The 18,010-nt window shown below is 42.3% G+C and overlaps 1 protein-coding gene across 2 annotated transcripts in view; it reads right to left on the reverse strand.

The window, feature by feature from the left end:
• Positions 1–18,010, reverse strand: part of gabrb3 (gamma-aminobutyric acid type A receptor subunit beta3) — a 64,776-nt gene that overhangs the window by 22,933 nt on the left and 23,833 nt on the right. For both annotated transcript variants that reach the window (XM_080472839.1, XM_080472838.1), the window contains exons 2-4: positions 13,226–13,273; positions 10,372–10,463; positions 10,180–10,247 (exon numbers count right to left, since the gene is read on the reverse strand). In XM_080472839.1, the coding sequence (XP_080328965.1) occupies positions 10,180–10,247; positions 10,372–10,463; positions 13,226–13,273 (208 nt within the window). The remainder of the gene's footprint in view (positions 1–10,179; positions 10,248–10,371; positions 10,464–13,225; positions 13,274–18,010) is intronic.

Here is an 18,010-nt window from a genome sequence, read left to right on the forward strand (position 1 = left end):
AGATGAGCCGCATTAGGCTCTTCAGTTTGGTTTGAATGGATCCGCAATGTTGATCAACAATCTTAAAACTTTAATACATTTTTTTTTTTTTACCTGTTTTCATAAATTATTTAGTACAGATTGTTGATTAGTTAATATTCTAAGGACGATATCACTGCTCTGAATAGGACCAGTCATGAAGGTAAATTAAAGTGAAGCCAATTCATGACAGTAATTTAATCACTACTTAAAGGTGTATGAGATAACTCTTAACTCTGTTTGGATATCTTAAAAAAATATAACAACAATTACTTCATAACTACGCTATGACTATTTCAGTTGACTGACACTGTTTCACGTTATTATTATTAAAATAGTTCAAATGAATGTCTCTGATAAACCTTCTAAGATGTCGGCACCAGACTGGTATCACTTTCCACCTGTGTTTTAACAGTTTATGCTTTTAAAGCCTTTTCAATATATATACAATGAAATCTAAACAAATAGAACAAAAGTGGGGAAAAACAACAAAGAAATGAAGTCTTGGCTAGTAAAACCTAAACAAAAGTGCCAAAACACACTAAGATGATGTAGCCATAAGAGGAAATGCACATTCTGAGACGGTTCTCTACATGTTTTACTAACTTTTTTATTAGATCCATTTATAAAGTAATTTTTTAAAGGTATATGTTCCTGATGATCCCTGGAAGCCCAACAGTGCTGTTTATCCTTTTGTGTTGCATGTAAACTGTTTCACCACAGACAAGGATTTGGATGTTTTAAACATGTTTTAATAGAGATGTAAAAATCACAAAATATACCACATTTGTTCTTGTGAATTGATAAAAAAAAAACCTGATATTTTCTCCTTTTGGACACTGATAATTGCACAATTCAAACACGACGCAGCTGCAAATGTAACCTTTGAAAGAACTTAAAGTGCCATTTTTATCTCAAGTGCAATGGTTGTGCTGCACACAGTCTTTATATTCCTGTAGGAATATCGCATCCAGCGATTGTGTAACACTAAAGGCAGTGTTGTTCCAGTACAGTGTGAAGCTCAGCATATATAAAGGACAACGCTAGTATTTCTCGCTGAGTTCTCCTTACCTTATGAGTAGCTGGAGCCTGAGGCTTTTCGACACGTCGTGTGGCTGACTTATTAACAAAGGCCTTCAATATAAATCTGCGAGAACATCTGTAGTCTGAGTTTTTTAAGGGTAACGCTCCCTCCAGGCAGAAGGTGGATAATGTTAAAGTGTCAGAATAGATGGGAGTTTTAGCACATGATTGATTGGTCTTCCAGCTGACTCATACTGAGGCTACTGAATAAATGTGTAACAGCACCACCGGGAGTATCTGCTTCACGGCTTTGGGGTGCTTTATGTGCACGGCCAGGTGCTTCTCTGCAAAGTGTCGGAGCTGCGAAGGAGTGATTCTCTTTAAAGGGGTAAAAACACTGGATTCTTGTTCCTAGAGTGCGGATTGTGTAACTTGATCGTCAGGGGGACGAAAAGATTATTAAAAATAACAACAGGATGGAGACGGGTGCAGAGCTGTCTTAATTTTTAAGCTAAAAATAAAGGAATGGAGCCAGTAAAGCGAGAAATATATTAATAATCTTATCTCCTAGACAACAAGCTCTGCAGCTCGCCCACACAGGCTATAATGGGCCAATGCCTTGTGTGACTCTGGCTGTTTGAAAGTGTGCTGCCAACACCTTTATGCTCTCCTCTTCTCAGAGGTGGAAACAGCAAGTTCTCCTTTTGTATGCTCAAGTCATAAAAGGCCGGAGCATAGATCTGCCACTGAAAACTGCTGAATCCAGCTGTGTTTACAATGAGCATGAAGCAAATGTTGTAGCTAACACTGGAAAAACATCGAGTTCAGTCTTTAAATTAAACCTGATTTCAGATTCCTTGCTGTGCTGTATGTGTTGATTGAATATGAAGCTGCAGCAGTTTAACTAAATAGTGGAAGGAAGAAGACAGGCTCTGTCTTCAGACATCTTGCCATCAAAAGTTTCAGGGTCACATTTAAATATCTAAAAGCAGCTCATTAGTATATGCATGAGAGCTACAATAACAAAGCTACAAAGCCTCTTCAGTGTCACCAATACAGCACAGAAGCACCAATCGTTAACAATCATTCTGAGGCCCTTTACTGTAACTCCTTTATATATTATTACTTAATAATTTCTCATGGCATTATTTCTATAGTGTGGAAATGCACTGTGCATGTTCTTAAAGTATTGCAACACACTCACATCATTTCAATGTTTAAAATCTCAAATAAAATCTGATTTTACAGAAACTATCAGGAAATATTGTATTCTATGAGGGGCTGGTCCTAACATCCGTTGGTTATATAGAAAATACTATCAGGTTGTAGCCAAAAATGCACTGACTATCTTGACTATACCTTGACTATCACACAGCTGGGTGTAAAAAGTCCAGCTAAACTGCAGATAATTCAGAGAGACATGCCTTTTCTGCTCCTCTGGACACTGGGGGAAGCCAGGGAGCTACACCACTAACAGGATCTCGTTGAAGCGTATTAAAAAGAAAGGCGGACGTGCACTGCATTGCAGATCTAATCTGTCTCTTTTCTCCCCGCTCCTTTAACAGCCCGACTCTAAAGTAAGCACCAACGCTGATTTACTAAACACAGTCACAATCCCATCAACAGATTAAAAGTTACTACAAATAGGATCCCATGCATGTCCACACGCAAACGCCCCTGAAAGATAACGAAGTGTTTGTGGTGAAAGTCTGAGTCTGAGGGTTTCACAGAGGACATATGTCTCTTCATCCAAGCTGTACAGTAGATGAATGACAGATCTCATCTTTACTCATGCATCAACATGAAGTATTTCCTGATCTGACCCGACACTGCGCATGCCACACGCACAGGCTGGCATTAGTGTTTGCTTCCCATTTCAAGCTGGAGTGACAGGCCGTGACACATTTCCACCACCGGCCACAAACACAGGTTTATTAGAGACAAAGTCAGGCAGGAAGGATGCAGGGAAATATTGTGCGGCAGCATTTACAGACAGAATTTTCAGTCATTGTAAATGGATTTGCTCATCGTCATCCTCTCAACGTCTCCCCCTGCATTACCTGCTGGCCACAAGCTCTTTGCCTGGGCTTAGCTCGTTCTAAGACGATGTTCTCCACTCTTAAAACTCCTGTCATATGTAGTCGGGCGGTGTGGCTGCATCCGAGGTTATGAGATTGCTCAGAGAAATCGGTTGAAAGCTAAGTAAGTAAGTCAGTAAACCTCATGTATATAGTGCTTATCACAGACAATGGTCACAAAGTGCTTCACAAAAGTAGACATATCTAAAAGATCATGCGATCCAGTACAAAGATTTAAAAAGCTTAAAATGCATAGGATGTAACTCAACGAAGGGTCAGTTGGTCTAAAATGCTTCACAGTACTAAGGATACATAAAACTTGTGGTCAAATAGGGATGTACATATATATATATATATAAGGTCTTCAGAGCCATGACAGATGACGTGAAAGTCAAGAGAACAAAGAGTAAATCCCTATAAATGCAGTTAATCAGAGAGAATGAGGTCTAGAATGAGGTCTATATATATATATATATATATATATATATATATATATATATATATATATATATATATATATATATATATATATATATATATATGTATATATTCTCCTGCTTATCAGCATTTTCCAAATGTTTTGTTAACATTCACACTCTGACAAGCCTGTTGTTTATTATTTCAGTGGAAGTCTCTTTTCCTCTAAAGTCCACATTGATGAAGCAAAGCAGTGAACTGGTGTTTAAAAAGTGAAAGTAGTTGCTGTCTCTAGTCTAAAACATCTTGATTTGTATAAATGTTTCACAAAATGATGGGATTGAGGAATTTAATCCGGAGTTTTATGCTGCCATGTCGAAAAACAAGCAGTGTGTTTTTTTTTGCAGGTTTTTAAACACACAGGGGATCAGGAACACAAGCAAAAGGTCATTGATCCTTGAGAAAGTACAAACCGTTGCACCCTGTGTGTGTTTCTGTATCTTAGAAACTATTTAGTGTCTCTTTGTGATTATGTTGTGCCCCTTTATTCACATCATCTCATGTCAGTGTTTTCTACTTCTTGGTCATATAATATATGTGTAATATATGGTTCGAAGCGGTGGTACGGGTCCCTTCAGTAACCACAGGTGTGTTTAGGAGTAACTAAACTCCTAAATTAACTGCACATGTACATTTCTCCTTGCATGTGCTTTATAATGTGCTTTTAAAGTTACTAATAAAGCAGTGTTACATTCACCTGAGACCAGCAGAATAATTCGGAGCGCAGCCTAATTAAGCTGCGAATGACTTAGAACAGATTTTTCTGAAACTTTGGATTTTTGGAGATGGACGTATTAACTGTCAGCAGTGAGTGAATCAATCTAATGATAAATCCAATCATTTCAGCAGGAGTAACATCAATTTCTTGAAGGAAGATGCTCTCATCTGAATGTTAGCTCTTCTTAAAAATAAAATAAACGAATGACAAAGACCAAAAGCAGCAAGAAACATCTGAGAAACGCTTCAAACATGTAGGCAGCAGCCTATACGCTTTATAACGCAAACTAACCGTTATTTTAGGCTGCTCAAACAAGTGCTCTGCATACAGGTTAACGTAGCTGCTGCCTAAACAAAAACTGTGTCGCTGTGAAAATGAATGAGACAATAATGCTTCACTGAACAGGAGCTTAGTGAAATAGCAACAGACCTGCTCTTCAGGTGAAGTGTTGGCTCCGTGAGCTGGATGGGGAAAGAATGTTTTCAGGAGTAAAGCACAATTTGAATATTTAGTAGACGTGTCACTGATTTCACAATACTAAGCTGTTGTTACCACTTTGCTGCCACAACAGTTACACGACATTACACAGTGTTCACTGGTAACACTCATCTCATGAAGTTGGCTGTTCTGCCTTTGCCTATAACTGATCCGCTTTGTGTGTGAACTCTGGTAGGTTTAGATATAGTCTATATTTATATTTAAGTTTGGATATGCTGTCTGAATGCCAGCGTCTATGATTACATTTGGTTTGATTTCTTCCTCTTGATGCCACGATAAGACAGGAGAGAAAAACCGAATTAAGGACGAACCCCGAATGATTTCCTGAACAACTGTCTGCACTTCAGAGTTTTTGTTAAATGAGAAAGTACTGCAGGATTTTAACCCTTTATAGGACAACTTATTGATATCACTGGTGTTTGAACCCCAGGACTGGTGCGGAAAAACACTCTTCTGTATCATTTTGATATGATGAGGTCCGTTAAACAGTATTGAACTAATCTTAAAAATCATCTGTGTTGGAAACATTTCTCAATGGACTTCTGTAGAAGATTAGCGAGACACTATAGATTAACTCCATCCTCCTATTTATGTTATTAGGGTATAAACTCCCCAACTACCTCAGAGCATTGGTGTGTATTTGCAAATGGCATACTATTACTTGTACTACATATACAATTGTATGCTTCCCACCTCCATATGTTTAAGATATATCTATCAGTGAATTCCTCTGACTGGGTCGGTGAGCAAGATTATTGGCTTATTGGTTTCAGGACCATCATCAATTCACAATTAAACATTTGGAGGAAATAAGGTAAAACACCAAAGTTGTGAAATGTAGTGCTTATTTCAGTGTTTAGAGGATTTTCCATGAGAACACGGCTTCATCTGCAGCCCTGCGATGCTCCACTGAACAAAATGTGAGACGCTACAAATAAAAGGCCTGATCTGAGGGGGGATTTTAATGCAGCTTGAACAGAAAGAAACCGTTTTGTTGTTTAAGATGCCAGAAAAACTCACAGTGCTTCAGCGGCCATGGCTGCTCTGAATCAGCCTGAGGAAAGTGATCTATAGCCCCGGGCATTTAGAAAAATGAGAACTGTGACACACAAGGTCACTTTGCCTCCTAAGTCACAGAGTCCGAGCAGTGTGATCCTGTATTCCCGGTTGTTTAATAGGGTGCACTCCATCAGACCGGAGAGGATCTGGCAAAAAGAAAGAAATCAGCTGTTCCTACAAACCCGTCATGGAGACAGCATCTTATCAGTGGCAAACCATTTTTAACACATGCTCAATCACCACTGAAAACATTTGTTTTCTCAGTGCCTTCCATTTTTCTCCAACCCCGGAGGAAGAGACGTGTGCCTTCTGTCCTCATCTGCATGTCTGCAACTATGACCATAGACTCTGGTGCACATTGGATGTGCAGATAGACACTTCAGCTAAAAGTTAACAAATTGACATTACAGTTGACCAAATAGGTGCTGGAATCCACTGATTGGATTGCAGATTTTTAGATTGCAGTAATATTTTCTCTCTATTTACCAGGTCTGCATTTTAAAAAGGGGCATAAATAGTAGGCATGTCCACTATAGGCGCCATAAGGTTGGTGGGCCAATAATACGCACAGCGATCCATCACACTTCACACACTAAGAACAACGTTAGGATGGAACCAGTTGTCAGCTGCATTTCTTTTTGGTCAATTTGTTGAGTGTCATTAAATTGAATAGTATATGTCTGCGATCCATGAGTCATTTTTAGTTAGATCTTTGGTTGCAACTCACTGAAAAAAGAAAATACTTGGATCAGCTTAACTAATTGCTTCACTTGGTAACGCCTAAAGAATCAAGCTCTTCAAACTTAAGTAGATAAATTATTTTAAGTTCAAAGAACTTGATTCATTTAGACGTTACCAACTGAAGCATTTTGTTAAGTTGGTCCAAGTATTTTCTTTGTTCAGTCTAGCCTAGAAGTTAGAATCAGCCCTAAAGGTGGGAAATGTCAGGTTCACATTCTTCTACTATTGGTTAACGGGTGTCAGCGGTGAGTGAACGCAGTCTCTAGTTCTAGTTAGGAACTCAGAGCTTGGACAGTTTGATTTTTAGACTGTAGCTTTCAGGAGCTTCAACTGCTGTTGTGTCTGTTACTTTATCCAACAATGGCCAAGTGGCTGTTTCTTCTGTTGTTCGGCTGAAGAAAAATAAGATGATATGATAAATCACCACACCATCGTGTAGGACGAAGCAGCATTCATGAATTCAGAATATTTGAACATCTTTAATTTGATACGGTTTCCCATTTCATTGCTTCAAAATACTGAAGTATAGAGAAAATGTGTCAAATGTAGGCTTTTTCTTTCTAATAGTGTACAAGATTGTACAGCGTACCATAGTACAGTGTACCAGTTTAACGATACACTTTATGGATTTAGAATTGACAGCCTTCGATGTATTCTGTTTCAGGCCTTGGTTCCTTGCTGATACTGTGTTAATACCATTTTCCATTCAGCCTTAAGAACCTTATAGCGGTTCTTTAAACTCCACATCTTTCTGCATATGCTGATAATGGGTTTTTCTTCATCATGAGGTTTGTAATGATTGACAATCCTAATTCTTTACTGTGCAGCAGATCAAACCACCAAGTTACTGCCAATATGGGAAAGAGAAAAGGCTCATTTTAAAGAGTTATTTCCGTTGGCACATCATTTACTCAACAGAAATAAGATCATCAACATGTGACACGTTTAAAAGTACTTAAATTTATCCTTTCTTCAAAATCTATCAATAAAATAATTTGATACAGAAGAAAAAAAACGATCCCCGGCCATTTCTGCACTTTGCTTCAGAGTGCATTGGGGATTTATATGCTTGTCGTAACCACACTCGTAAACATTGGAAATCAAAGCTAACTCAATTACAAAAGAGGAATCTCAGTGTTAAAGCAGGAGTGAGGGCTCAGCTCCTCTGTGGTCCCAACCGAAACCACACTGCGCCCGCCGCCGCTGTGAAGAGATGCATTAAAATGCACTATGGGTACATTTCATCACATATACTTGTCAGGCCAGCGTGTCAGGGGCTATTTCCTCGCTGCGCCACGTGACCGCGCGTCGAGCAGCGTCAGCACTTTAGGCTGTTGATAGATGGCATACAGACATTAAACTGTGCCCGCCTCGGCACACATGCACGCACACGGCCAGACGGTTTTTCTTTCTAATTTGAACAGAGACAATGTGGCAAGTGACAAAACTCAGTGGCCCCGTCGTCAGGAGGTGACTGCTGGAGTCACGCAGCCAGTGAACCAGGAGGAGCAGCCATACACGCCACAGAGAAACCTTTCTGAACTCGGCTCATTTTGCTCGGCTCTGGAACACAAACGGACTAAATCTGGGCTTTGGATCCTTTTTTTTTTTTTTTTTTTTTTTTTAAGGCCATAACACATAATGCTTAAAGTGTTTCCAAATCGCAGCTGTAAGCTTTGAGGCTCCTCCATTCTGAATATTAATTCAGGTTTGTGCATATCCAGTGACAAGACATCTTAACAAGTTTTGGGTGAGAAATAACGCAAAGACGTCAACGTTGATCAAAAAAAAACAAAACCAAAACAAACTCACAGTTGTCACTTATCTCCTCTTGTAGATAATCTAATTAGATTTATGTATTATTGGACATGTACACAGTGTGTTGCTATAGTGTAGCAGCATTGACTTGAACAGACGTAGAAAGATGAATGCTTTGCAGCTTTAACTACTTAAGTCATCCGGGGGAAAAAAAAGTCTGGTGTTTCTTTAAATCACTAACAATAACGTGTGAAATGACGCGAACACATATTCACAGTGTTTGTGGAAGAACAAACATTATCTTGATATAGTTTCGTTTCAGGGTGGCGAAGGCCCCCCCCCCGTGCAATAGTTCTTCACTGAAGACTCGTGCACCTTGACGGCAAAATTCAATGAGAAGAGCTCCTGGCACATTCTGTTAGAAAATGATCAAGTAATCGTAACTTGGAAACAGTTCTAGCTGATTTCATCTAACCGGGGCACATAGATATATTGCCCAATGTTGGGCGCCTCTACAAGTCACCACCAACAACTCATTCCAAAGAAGAATTCTTCAGTCAGTCAGTCAGTAATGTTAGAAAAAAAACAAAAATGGATAAAGTTTCACAGCATTTGACAAGATACCAAGTTAGCCACAGCCTAATGAGTCAGTTTTGCACATGAATCACAAGAGTAAATTCAGGGAATGCCCCCAAAACCTGTAAGTGGTAAATCAATAACGTTGACCAGTTAAACAGAATCACCTAAAATTTTTTTTAAATAAAAACAAAAAGTAGTGAAACTTGGAAAGAAAGTGTCTCACAATGTCATTTCTTAAGTTTGACAGACTATGTCTTTGAAAGCCAGCCACATTTAATCCGTCTATCAATTCCACCGTCCTCTTTTCACATCTACACTCAACAATGAGGACAAAGGAAGGAGCTCGTCTTCCACAGAAGAGCTCAACACAGTGCTCAAAAACGCTTCGGCACAATCACATCTGGAGGCAGGGATCGATGATGACCCACCTTCGCCCTTCTTCATGTCGGGCCAAGTTTCTTCTCCGCTATGAGGAACCTTTTAGAACAAAGGAGTCAAACATTCGACCCGGGACCATCAAGAAAGGTGCAATCCAGTCCATAGAACGAAATTTCAAAGGTACAATAACAGTCTGTATGGTTTATTAAACGGGACTGCAGTGTTGTAGTCCTCCCATTGACAAAGTCACATTAAAGCCAGACTGTTAAAACATTCCAGCTGAAATTGTGTTTTCAATGAATTCCGCACAAACAAACAACTTCAACAACGGTGTTATAACGAAATTACACATATTTTTTTCCAAAAAACTGTCAATTTTTTCAACTTCCAAAAATAGATATTATATAAAATGTCAACTTTTTCGTAAAGCCATTAAGAAAATTTGTAATAAAACAAAATGGGAAAATGTGATTTTCAGTGTGTGCTACTAAAGGATATTATGGTCCTAATTTTGCTGGTGGAGCTCTCATGATCAAGTTGATCTAGACACAATAAAGTTTGACCCCCTTGTTCTGGAAAGTTCTGCAGGAAGCCTGCTGAGCCTATAACAACTTCATGGATAACTTTGAAGGACTCATCGAGGAGTGAATGGTAGAAACATCTGGTACTACAGGTGCTGCCATGATGGTTTCTACTGCAGTGACAAAACTATTTATAGTGAGGTACAAACAAGAGTCTCTTCACACTAAGATTCTCAGTCTTCCAGCAAAGACAAATGTTTTGTTTTTTTCTTTTTCCTCTTCAAAAGTCTTGAATATTTCCCCAATCCGGTTAATAACATATGAGACTCACCATGTTGACCTCTGACACCATGTCGATGCTGGCCACATCGATGCTCATGCCAACGGCAACCGGTGGACCTGCAGACCAAGACAAAGTCAAGCAATGTGGACGAATTCCGTCCAGTAATAAAACAATTCCGTGCAGTAATAAAACATGTGGGAACAAACAGCCCGTCAGAAGCGAAGCAGTGCCGAGTCATACCTCCGAAGTCCGGCCGGAGGCGGATGTCGTAGCCCTTCAACAGTTTGTCCACCGTCTCTTTGACGAACGACATGTTCCCCGGTTCGTTGACGCTGAAACAGAGAGCACACAGAGCGGGTGTGAGAGTCTCCTCCGAGCCCGGGACCGGAGCTCCAGCCCCGCGGGCACACCGCCTCACCTCTGGCCGCAGCACAGCACCGCCACGACCAGCGGCAGGGAGAGGACGTCACGGAGCCCCGCGGTCCGCGTCCCCCACATCAGTGCAGCCGAGCCCGGCTGCGCGGGCTGCTGTCCGGCGGGCGCTCGCGCAAACCACTGGCGGGAGAAGGAGCCGCTACTCCGGGTGAGCCGCCCCCCACATGGTGGCCGCCTGCGGCTCCGACATGCTTCATGGGGCTCGAGAGGCTCTGCTGGGAGTCACGGGCGCGTGTCGCCGCGCGCGATGCGACAGCGGAGCCGTGCAGCCTCACGCGGGCTGCCCCGCATCATCCCCGGTCCTCCTCCTGGAGGGCAGGCAGCCCGCCCCGGCGTCACCCTGGGGTCTCACAGCAGGGTGATCCACAGGTCCACGGTCACTCCGTGAACTCGGACATCACGGGGCTCGTCTCTGCATCGCCGCCAGTTCGGAGGTAATTAGATGTTTACAGCGTCACTGTCTGCGCGTGCCGTTGTATTGAAGCGGGTGTCGGAGCACCTCTGGTGTTTGGATGCAGGGGCGGGTTCTGCCACCGAGGGGGGCCGCGGCCCTTCCTGGGAAACTTTAACGATTGTAGGACAACTCGTCCACGGATGAGATTTCAGAATTTCTTTGAGAAAATAAATCCTGTACAATGTACTTTAACATATTGTTATTTTTCATAGATGTCACATCGCAGATCTCGCCCTCACCCTAAAGACTGCTTCATAATGAAATACATATATATCTTATGATTTTGTGCCAAATATTCGTAATAATCCCTCCAAATGTGTCAAATATACTTTTAAATCCTTCAAATCAATGATGCTGAAAACATTTGTGGTGGACGAGATGTCCAGAACTTCATGGACAGGTTGTCCAGGGTTGCGGTTTTGTGGACGAGTTGTCCGTGCACCAACTTTAACACTCTATATCAGGGTTTAGCTCTCTCCCAGGTGCAGCACACCTGATCGCAATGAAGGGGCTCCTCAGTGGGATTTTACACAACCTTGGTGATGACATCATCTTTAGATTCAGGTATGCTGAAGCAGGGAGAGAACTAAAACATGCAGGACACCGGCCCTCCAGGACCGAGTTTGGACACCCCTGCCCTATTTCCTTTTCTCTCTGCCGTGTCAGAAAGACACGTGGGGAGCGAAAAGGCTTTCGTGTCAGTTCAGCTCAGCTCGTTCTGCCCCACACCAACACTTTATGGACTGTGGGGCAAAGTGGAGAATGGTTTGAGCGAAGCATAAAAAGTGTTTCACTTGCAGAAAAGACGGGTCAGGAAACATGCTTACAGAGAGGAAACAAGGAAAAAATAAGCCCCTGAATGACGACATCAGGTGAATATTAATAACATGTGGAAACATAGGGCCTGTTCACACGGCAACGTTTTCAAGTAAAAACGCAACGTTTTGAGAACGGCTCCTGAGGTGGAGCTTTTTGAAAATGCTGCAATGTCATTTTCATGTAAACTGGCGAAAACGCAACTTTCTGGAAACACCTTGGCACCTTGGTGATCAAAACTTGGACATCTGACCACACGAATGTCAATGTGTTCGCCATTCTCAATGTTCTCTGCATGTGTTTGTGGTTTCGTTACAAAAACAAACAGCAGCACCCACTTGTGGCACCACAGGAAAACTACTGCCACGTAAACGTGAAACTTTTTCCCAAAACAAAACTGCAGAAACTAACGTGCGTTTTCATAGATTATGTATTTACTTGAAAACAAACCAGACACATTCAGGATACAACAAATGAGCGAAAAGGGAGTCGGCACCCATGTACTACTGCCAGCGCAGTGGATATTCATGCAGTTTGTGAAAGAACCCTTAGTTAGGTTGACCTCTGCCCCAACAAGTGCCATGGTATGGTCACTGGACAGACATGCCGTTGTATCTGTGGACGGGAGCTCAATGTGTCAATTTAAATTTTTTAAAAAAAAGACGTTGTTTTTAAAATACATTTAATATAATTGTTTTAAAATGCCATCTTGGACAAACATAACCTGACAGTTATCACTAGTTTGTAGGAACAAGAAATGTCTTGGTGAACAGATTTGATGATGTCATGTTCTGTACAGATCAGTTTCTGAGTCCATGGTTGGTAGAATCTAGAACAGAATCTAGAAACGGTCCATTGCTTTCAATAAAAGCTCCTGTCATGATTAGAGTGTGTGTGTCTGGTAGCACTTCACTGTAATGCCACATCAGAGATTATATTGTTTCATGTTAGAATATCTTTAATACGATATAATATGTTCTTCAGTTTACTTTATTTGTAGATTGTTCATTATTTACAATTTGGAAACAGTGTAAAAACACTACAGTTAATCAGTCTAATGTTAGGAGCCATTTCTCTCTAAACACAGTTTATTTCCGTGGGTTTTCCACCACGTTAGATTGTTTGAGTAAACATTTCCCGCCTGCACTCTCTGACCTCCCTCTTTCCGTTTGCTTTGCCCTCGACAAACAAGTTCAATACTGCTGCAGCGACTGACAGTGTGCTTGAGCTGGACTCCTCCCAAAAGGTTTCTTCTATTTATTAAAGAGATCCACTCAGGTTTCTGTGCCACGTTTGAGAAAACGGAGAGCTCAGCATCTCCTCACATATATTGGTTTCTTCCCTTTGTTACCGTGTTGTGGGGAGCATGAGGGAAGGGGCGACTCTCACCTCGTGTCATAGATGGCGTACAGCTTTTTGTTTCCATCGACAGCATTCCTGTGAACACAGTAAAGCAAAGGCATTACTTTCTTTGGGTGTACAATGCTGACTTTAACTGCGTCTGAGTCGTTCCTGCCAGCGATGTGTATCTGAGTCTGCTTTTTATTGCTCACTGTGAAGGATTCCACCTTGAGTTTAGATTTATACACTTGTCGCTCGAACACAAACAACTGACTCGGGTTGTGCTTTGGTTGTGAAATTCGGAGTGGGGATGTATAGATTTTTGCGGGACGACATGTGCGACATATTGTCTCCCGTACAATCTGGACCATGGACAAAAAATTTAAAAAAAATCAGGACTCTCACTTAAATAGGGCACAAAGTACAGGAAAAAAAAAAATAGAAGGTTGTATATGTGGAGGATCCGCCACTCAAACACAATACTGATAAGTATGTTGTCTTGTGAATTTTCAAACAAAATAAGAAAAATATAACTTTAATAGCATTATATAAAACACCTCTTGACCTCAGTGCAGGGAAAACATTCTTCAAGGTCTCGCTTTGAGGCACATTCACACCTCTAACAAGTTCTGATTTCATGCTACTCCAGGAAAAGTTTTGGCAGAATTTTAAAGGGGTCATATTATGCAAAATTCTCTTTCTACTGGTTTTTCAACAGTAATAATCGTCCCCATGCCTGGAATGACAACCCAGAAGTAAAGAAAGTCTGTCCTTTCTCTCTCTGGCTTGTTTCACTTTTTAAAAAGTGTTTTGCTCCAACCAGCCAATCAGAAATCAAACCCTATATAGTGTCATGGGGGGGGGGGGGGGGGGGGGTTAGCCAATCCCAATCAAGGTCCTCCCTTTGACTCCTCCCACAATTAGGCAGCTCTGCTCTGGCATATGGCACCACGAGAGGAAGTACTTCCTCCTCTTCCCAAGATGGACATGTGTGGGTGGAGCCAGTCCAGTGCACACAGACACAGCAGATTGTGAATGTAGCTCCTATGATCCAATATTCAAATGGAGGAAAATCAAGGAAAAGCTGGATTTGGGGCAGTAAACTTTGAATACAAAGTTTTTAGACCAACAAGACCATGTGAAAGCTGGATTATATATATATATATATATATATATCCTTCAAAGTCTTCAATACTGCTCTTTTGGAAAAAGGTATAAATTGTATAAATTATAAATTGTGCTTTTTATGACCTTTAGTAATATTTACGGATATATCTTCAAAGAATTCAAAGGTAAGACAGGATGAGACAAATAGATGTAATTTTGATAAATGATTAATTGCAGGTTCCAGTATGTTTATATATTTGAGTCAGGTCCGTTCTGCCACCAGGACTCTGCTATTACAGAGCGTGTTGTTGTGATGGAGGCAGAACGGCTTTCAGCTTCGTCTTACTGAAATAAGCAGGTCTGGAGGACACAGAGTTTAGTGACATGTGTCAAACCAGATCAACGTTGCCGTGGCATTGCTCAGTCAATTAGTGAAACAAAGAGTTTCAAATAGAAACAGGCGAGCATCTGGACCAGCGTCTGACCCTCTCACATCAGCAGCTTTCTCTCCGGTAGGTCAGGACTGCTCTCAGATAGAAAAAAAACTAATCTAAATGGTCTTTACCAGACTCCAAAACACTTTTTTTTTTTTTTTTTCTGTTAATATTGAATATTTGATCATTAAAAAATAGTATCTTGTGATCCAGGTTGAATGAGCTGGCTTAAGTTACAGTGTTGACCAATGTTATTGGGGTAAAACTACATGAGCTGTTGAAGTATGGCAGCGACTTCACCTTTGGTGGCCTGAATCATCCAGAACGGATCATCGTGGCCCTGAAAAACATGGAGCGTTAATAAAGATTAATATTATGTGTGCTGTCTTTGTAGTTTTGAGTAAGGCTTGTGATGTGTATGTCATGTGATTTCAGACTTTCATTTCACACCACAGCCTTTTGGTAAAAAGTTTAATCTGTTCACGTTGCTCCAGAGTGCTGAAATAAAAACAACACACTCAGGCAATATCAGTGGTTGGTTCACTCATTGAGCGTCCTTCCATCTTCCCTCCCCTGTAATCCACGGGGTCATGGATTGAATATGAACATCAAATAATCCAGACATCTTTGTCTGAAGCTGCTCCCAGACTAACCAGAGCTTTGATCCACCTGAAGCTCTAACGGGAGGAAACCAGGGACCAACTGGCTCCTGTCAGTGTGGAGGAGGAGCAGCTCATGAGTGTCTCCCCCACCCTGCGACCAAACCTGATGCCTGTAAGAAAACCTCTTTCTGTCATTTGTATCCGCGATCTCATTGGTTGGGTCATGACCGAATCTTGGTGATCACAGGGGAGACTGGGTTTGATCTCAGTAACCCTCCTCCCATCACACCTGGATAAGATCCCAGGATAGCTTGAACTCCTCCACCTGGAGAAGGTTCCCTCCACCTGACAAGGGAACGTTGTCTTTGCACACTCAAGTGATGGTGTCACCATCCCTGCTTAGTGAATACTGTACTACGACTACTACTACTACTACTGTACTTTTCATTTGTATTCATACTTTGGACGGTTTGATTCGAGACTCAAATCTCGCTGAAGCCTCCACCAAACTGGGTTTTGAGAGATTTCATTGATATGATAAAATGCAGTCAAATCTTCAGTCAAACGGTGTGTGACATGTGATTTGTTTGACTGGGGCGATATGAAGCTGATTTATTCCTGGAAGGAGTGTTTGCTGTTCAAGAACAGCGTGTGGAATCGATTCCTTTTCTGATTGCAGTCACTGTTACTACAGATACTTGCATCCAGAACCCACCCTCCCCTCCCTGCCTCTCCATCCCTCACCACAGCATCCCTCCTCTACTCTCCGGCCACGCATCCTCCTGCCTCTTTCTCCTGCTGCTCGCTCGCCTGCTCGATTCTCTCCCAAACTCCGGTGCATGTTTTCTCTTTCTTTCTGGTCCTGCCTCGCCTTCGCCCTCGGATACACAGCTGGATATCGTCGTGTTGCCGCGCTGCTCGTCGCCTCCAGGAGCCAACTGAAGGATGGTCAGGCAGCAGAAGTGTTGGGAAGCCCTTTCTTTGCTTCCACTCGCTCCCTGGGAGAACTGACCCTCTCCAGACAGTCTCATCTCCCCGCCTCGAGTCTCCCCCTCCTCCTTTTTTTTCTTTTCTTTTCCTTCCGATCGTCGGATGGAGGCGGTTTTCCCAGGAATTGATGCCCGAATACCGAGCTCGGCAATCTGCGTTTGAGGCGTCAGGCGGAGAAGTTTGACTGCGCATCGTCTTGTGTGGTAAGCGGGCTTTTGTGCGGCAGAGGCCGGCGCGCCGACACGCTGCCTCCAGGCGGGGGATGTGTGGGCACTGGTGGGAGGGGAAGGCAGCCTTCCACCGGGCCCAACCTGGAAGGTAAGCCGGGAGTATAGGGACACTTCCAGCCCTGTCCTCCCTCCCTTCCCTCCCCCGTCATGAGGGCTGTAGTGCGCCGTGGCCGTGAGGGATGCTGCGCAAGGTGCGCACACCGGAGCGGGCTGCGCTGCCCGCAGACCGCGGTTGATGAGCCTTGCGGGGAATATTTGGGTTTTGGATTTTGACCATGTGAGGTGTGCGTGTGTGTGTGTGTGTGTGTGTGTGTGTGTGTGTGTGTGTGTGTGTGTGTGTGTGTGTGTGTGTGTGTGTGTGTGTGTGTGTGTGAGTGTGTGTGAGTGTGTGTGAAAGGCTCCGGCACTCAATTCAACTTAATTAGTGGAAGATGACGGGCGGCAGTGAAATGGAGGGGGGGGGGGGGGGGGGGGCTGCAGAGAACTCACTACACATGGAGGAAAAACTTAGGGCTTTGCGTGATCAGCATTTTAGTTTATCTAAAGGTCACTAAGTAGCCGGCACATCTTCCACATGTTGTCTTTCAAGGCATGAGAACACAGAAGGGAACTGTGAGTGTGACCCTGGTTTTTGTACATTTTGTTGGACATGCCAGCGCATTGCTTACCACTGCTGTCATACGGTGGTAAGATTCAATGTTGAATATGAAGTTCAATATTTAGTTCAACTGTCAACTCAAAATCATTTGAAGGTGATCAGAAACAATTAGTGACGTGTGCTGTTATTGGAATAAGCGAGTCTCTCTCTCTCTCTCTCTCTCTCTCTCTCTCTCTCTCTCTCTCTCTCTCTCTCTCTCTCTCTCTCTCTCTCTCTCTCTCTCTCTCTCTCTCTCTCATATTCTAGTTGTTTAATTTGTTCTAATGAGGCCCTCTAATCATTTTTCTTGTGGTATAGTTGTTCGCACTGTTGCTTATTCATAAAGCAAACTTGTCAGGGTTTCGAATTCATGCTGCGCATGTCTGTGTTTGGAGTTTTCATGTTCTTCCTGTGCAAACGTGGGTTTTCGCTGCCTTTACGTCTCCAGCATGTGAAGTGAACTGGTGACTATACAATTGCTCACTGGTGAGAATATGAACGTATGTGACTCTCTGATAGGGGGGATCCTGTATTTATATTAGGGTTTGGCTCCAGCAGCATGTGATTCTGAACTGCAGAAGATGGATGTTTTTTACCCACCTTGTAAATATATGTACATAAGGTTATTTTCAAAAATCCAAAATGTTCCATTTCAGTCTTTCTCCATCTTTCTCCCTCTGTCAGTCTGTTTCTTTCTCCTCCCTTCTGTCTGACTCCCTCTCTGTCTTTTTATCCCCCTTTGTCTTCAACGGGTTTTTAATAATCAGTTTTACTGCTAATGAAGTCCTAATGATCACAATGATGTTGTTTCTCTGGTAAATCCTAAATATCGT

The sequence above is a fragment of the Lipophrys pholis genome (assembly GCF_963383615.2).
Source record: "Lipophrys pholis genome assembly, chromosome: 10".
Lineage (NCBI taxonomy): Eukaryota > Metazoa > Chordata > Actinopteri > Blenniiformes > Blenniidae > Lipophrys > Lipophrys pholis.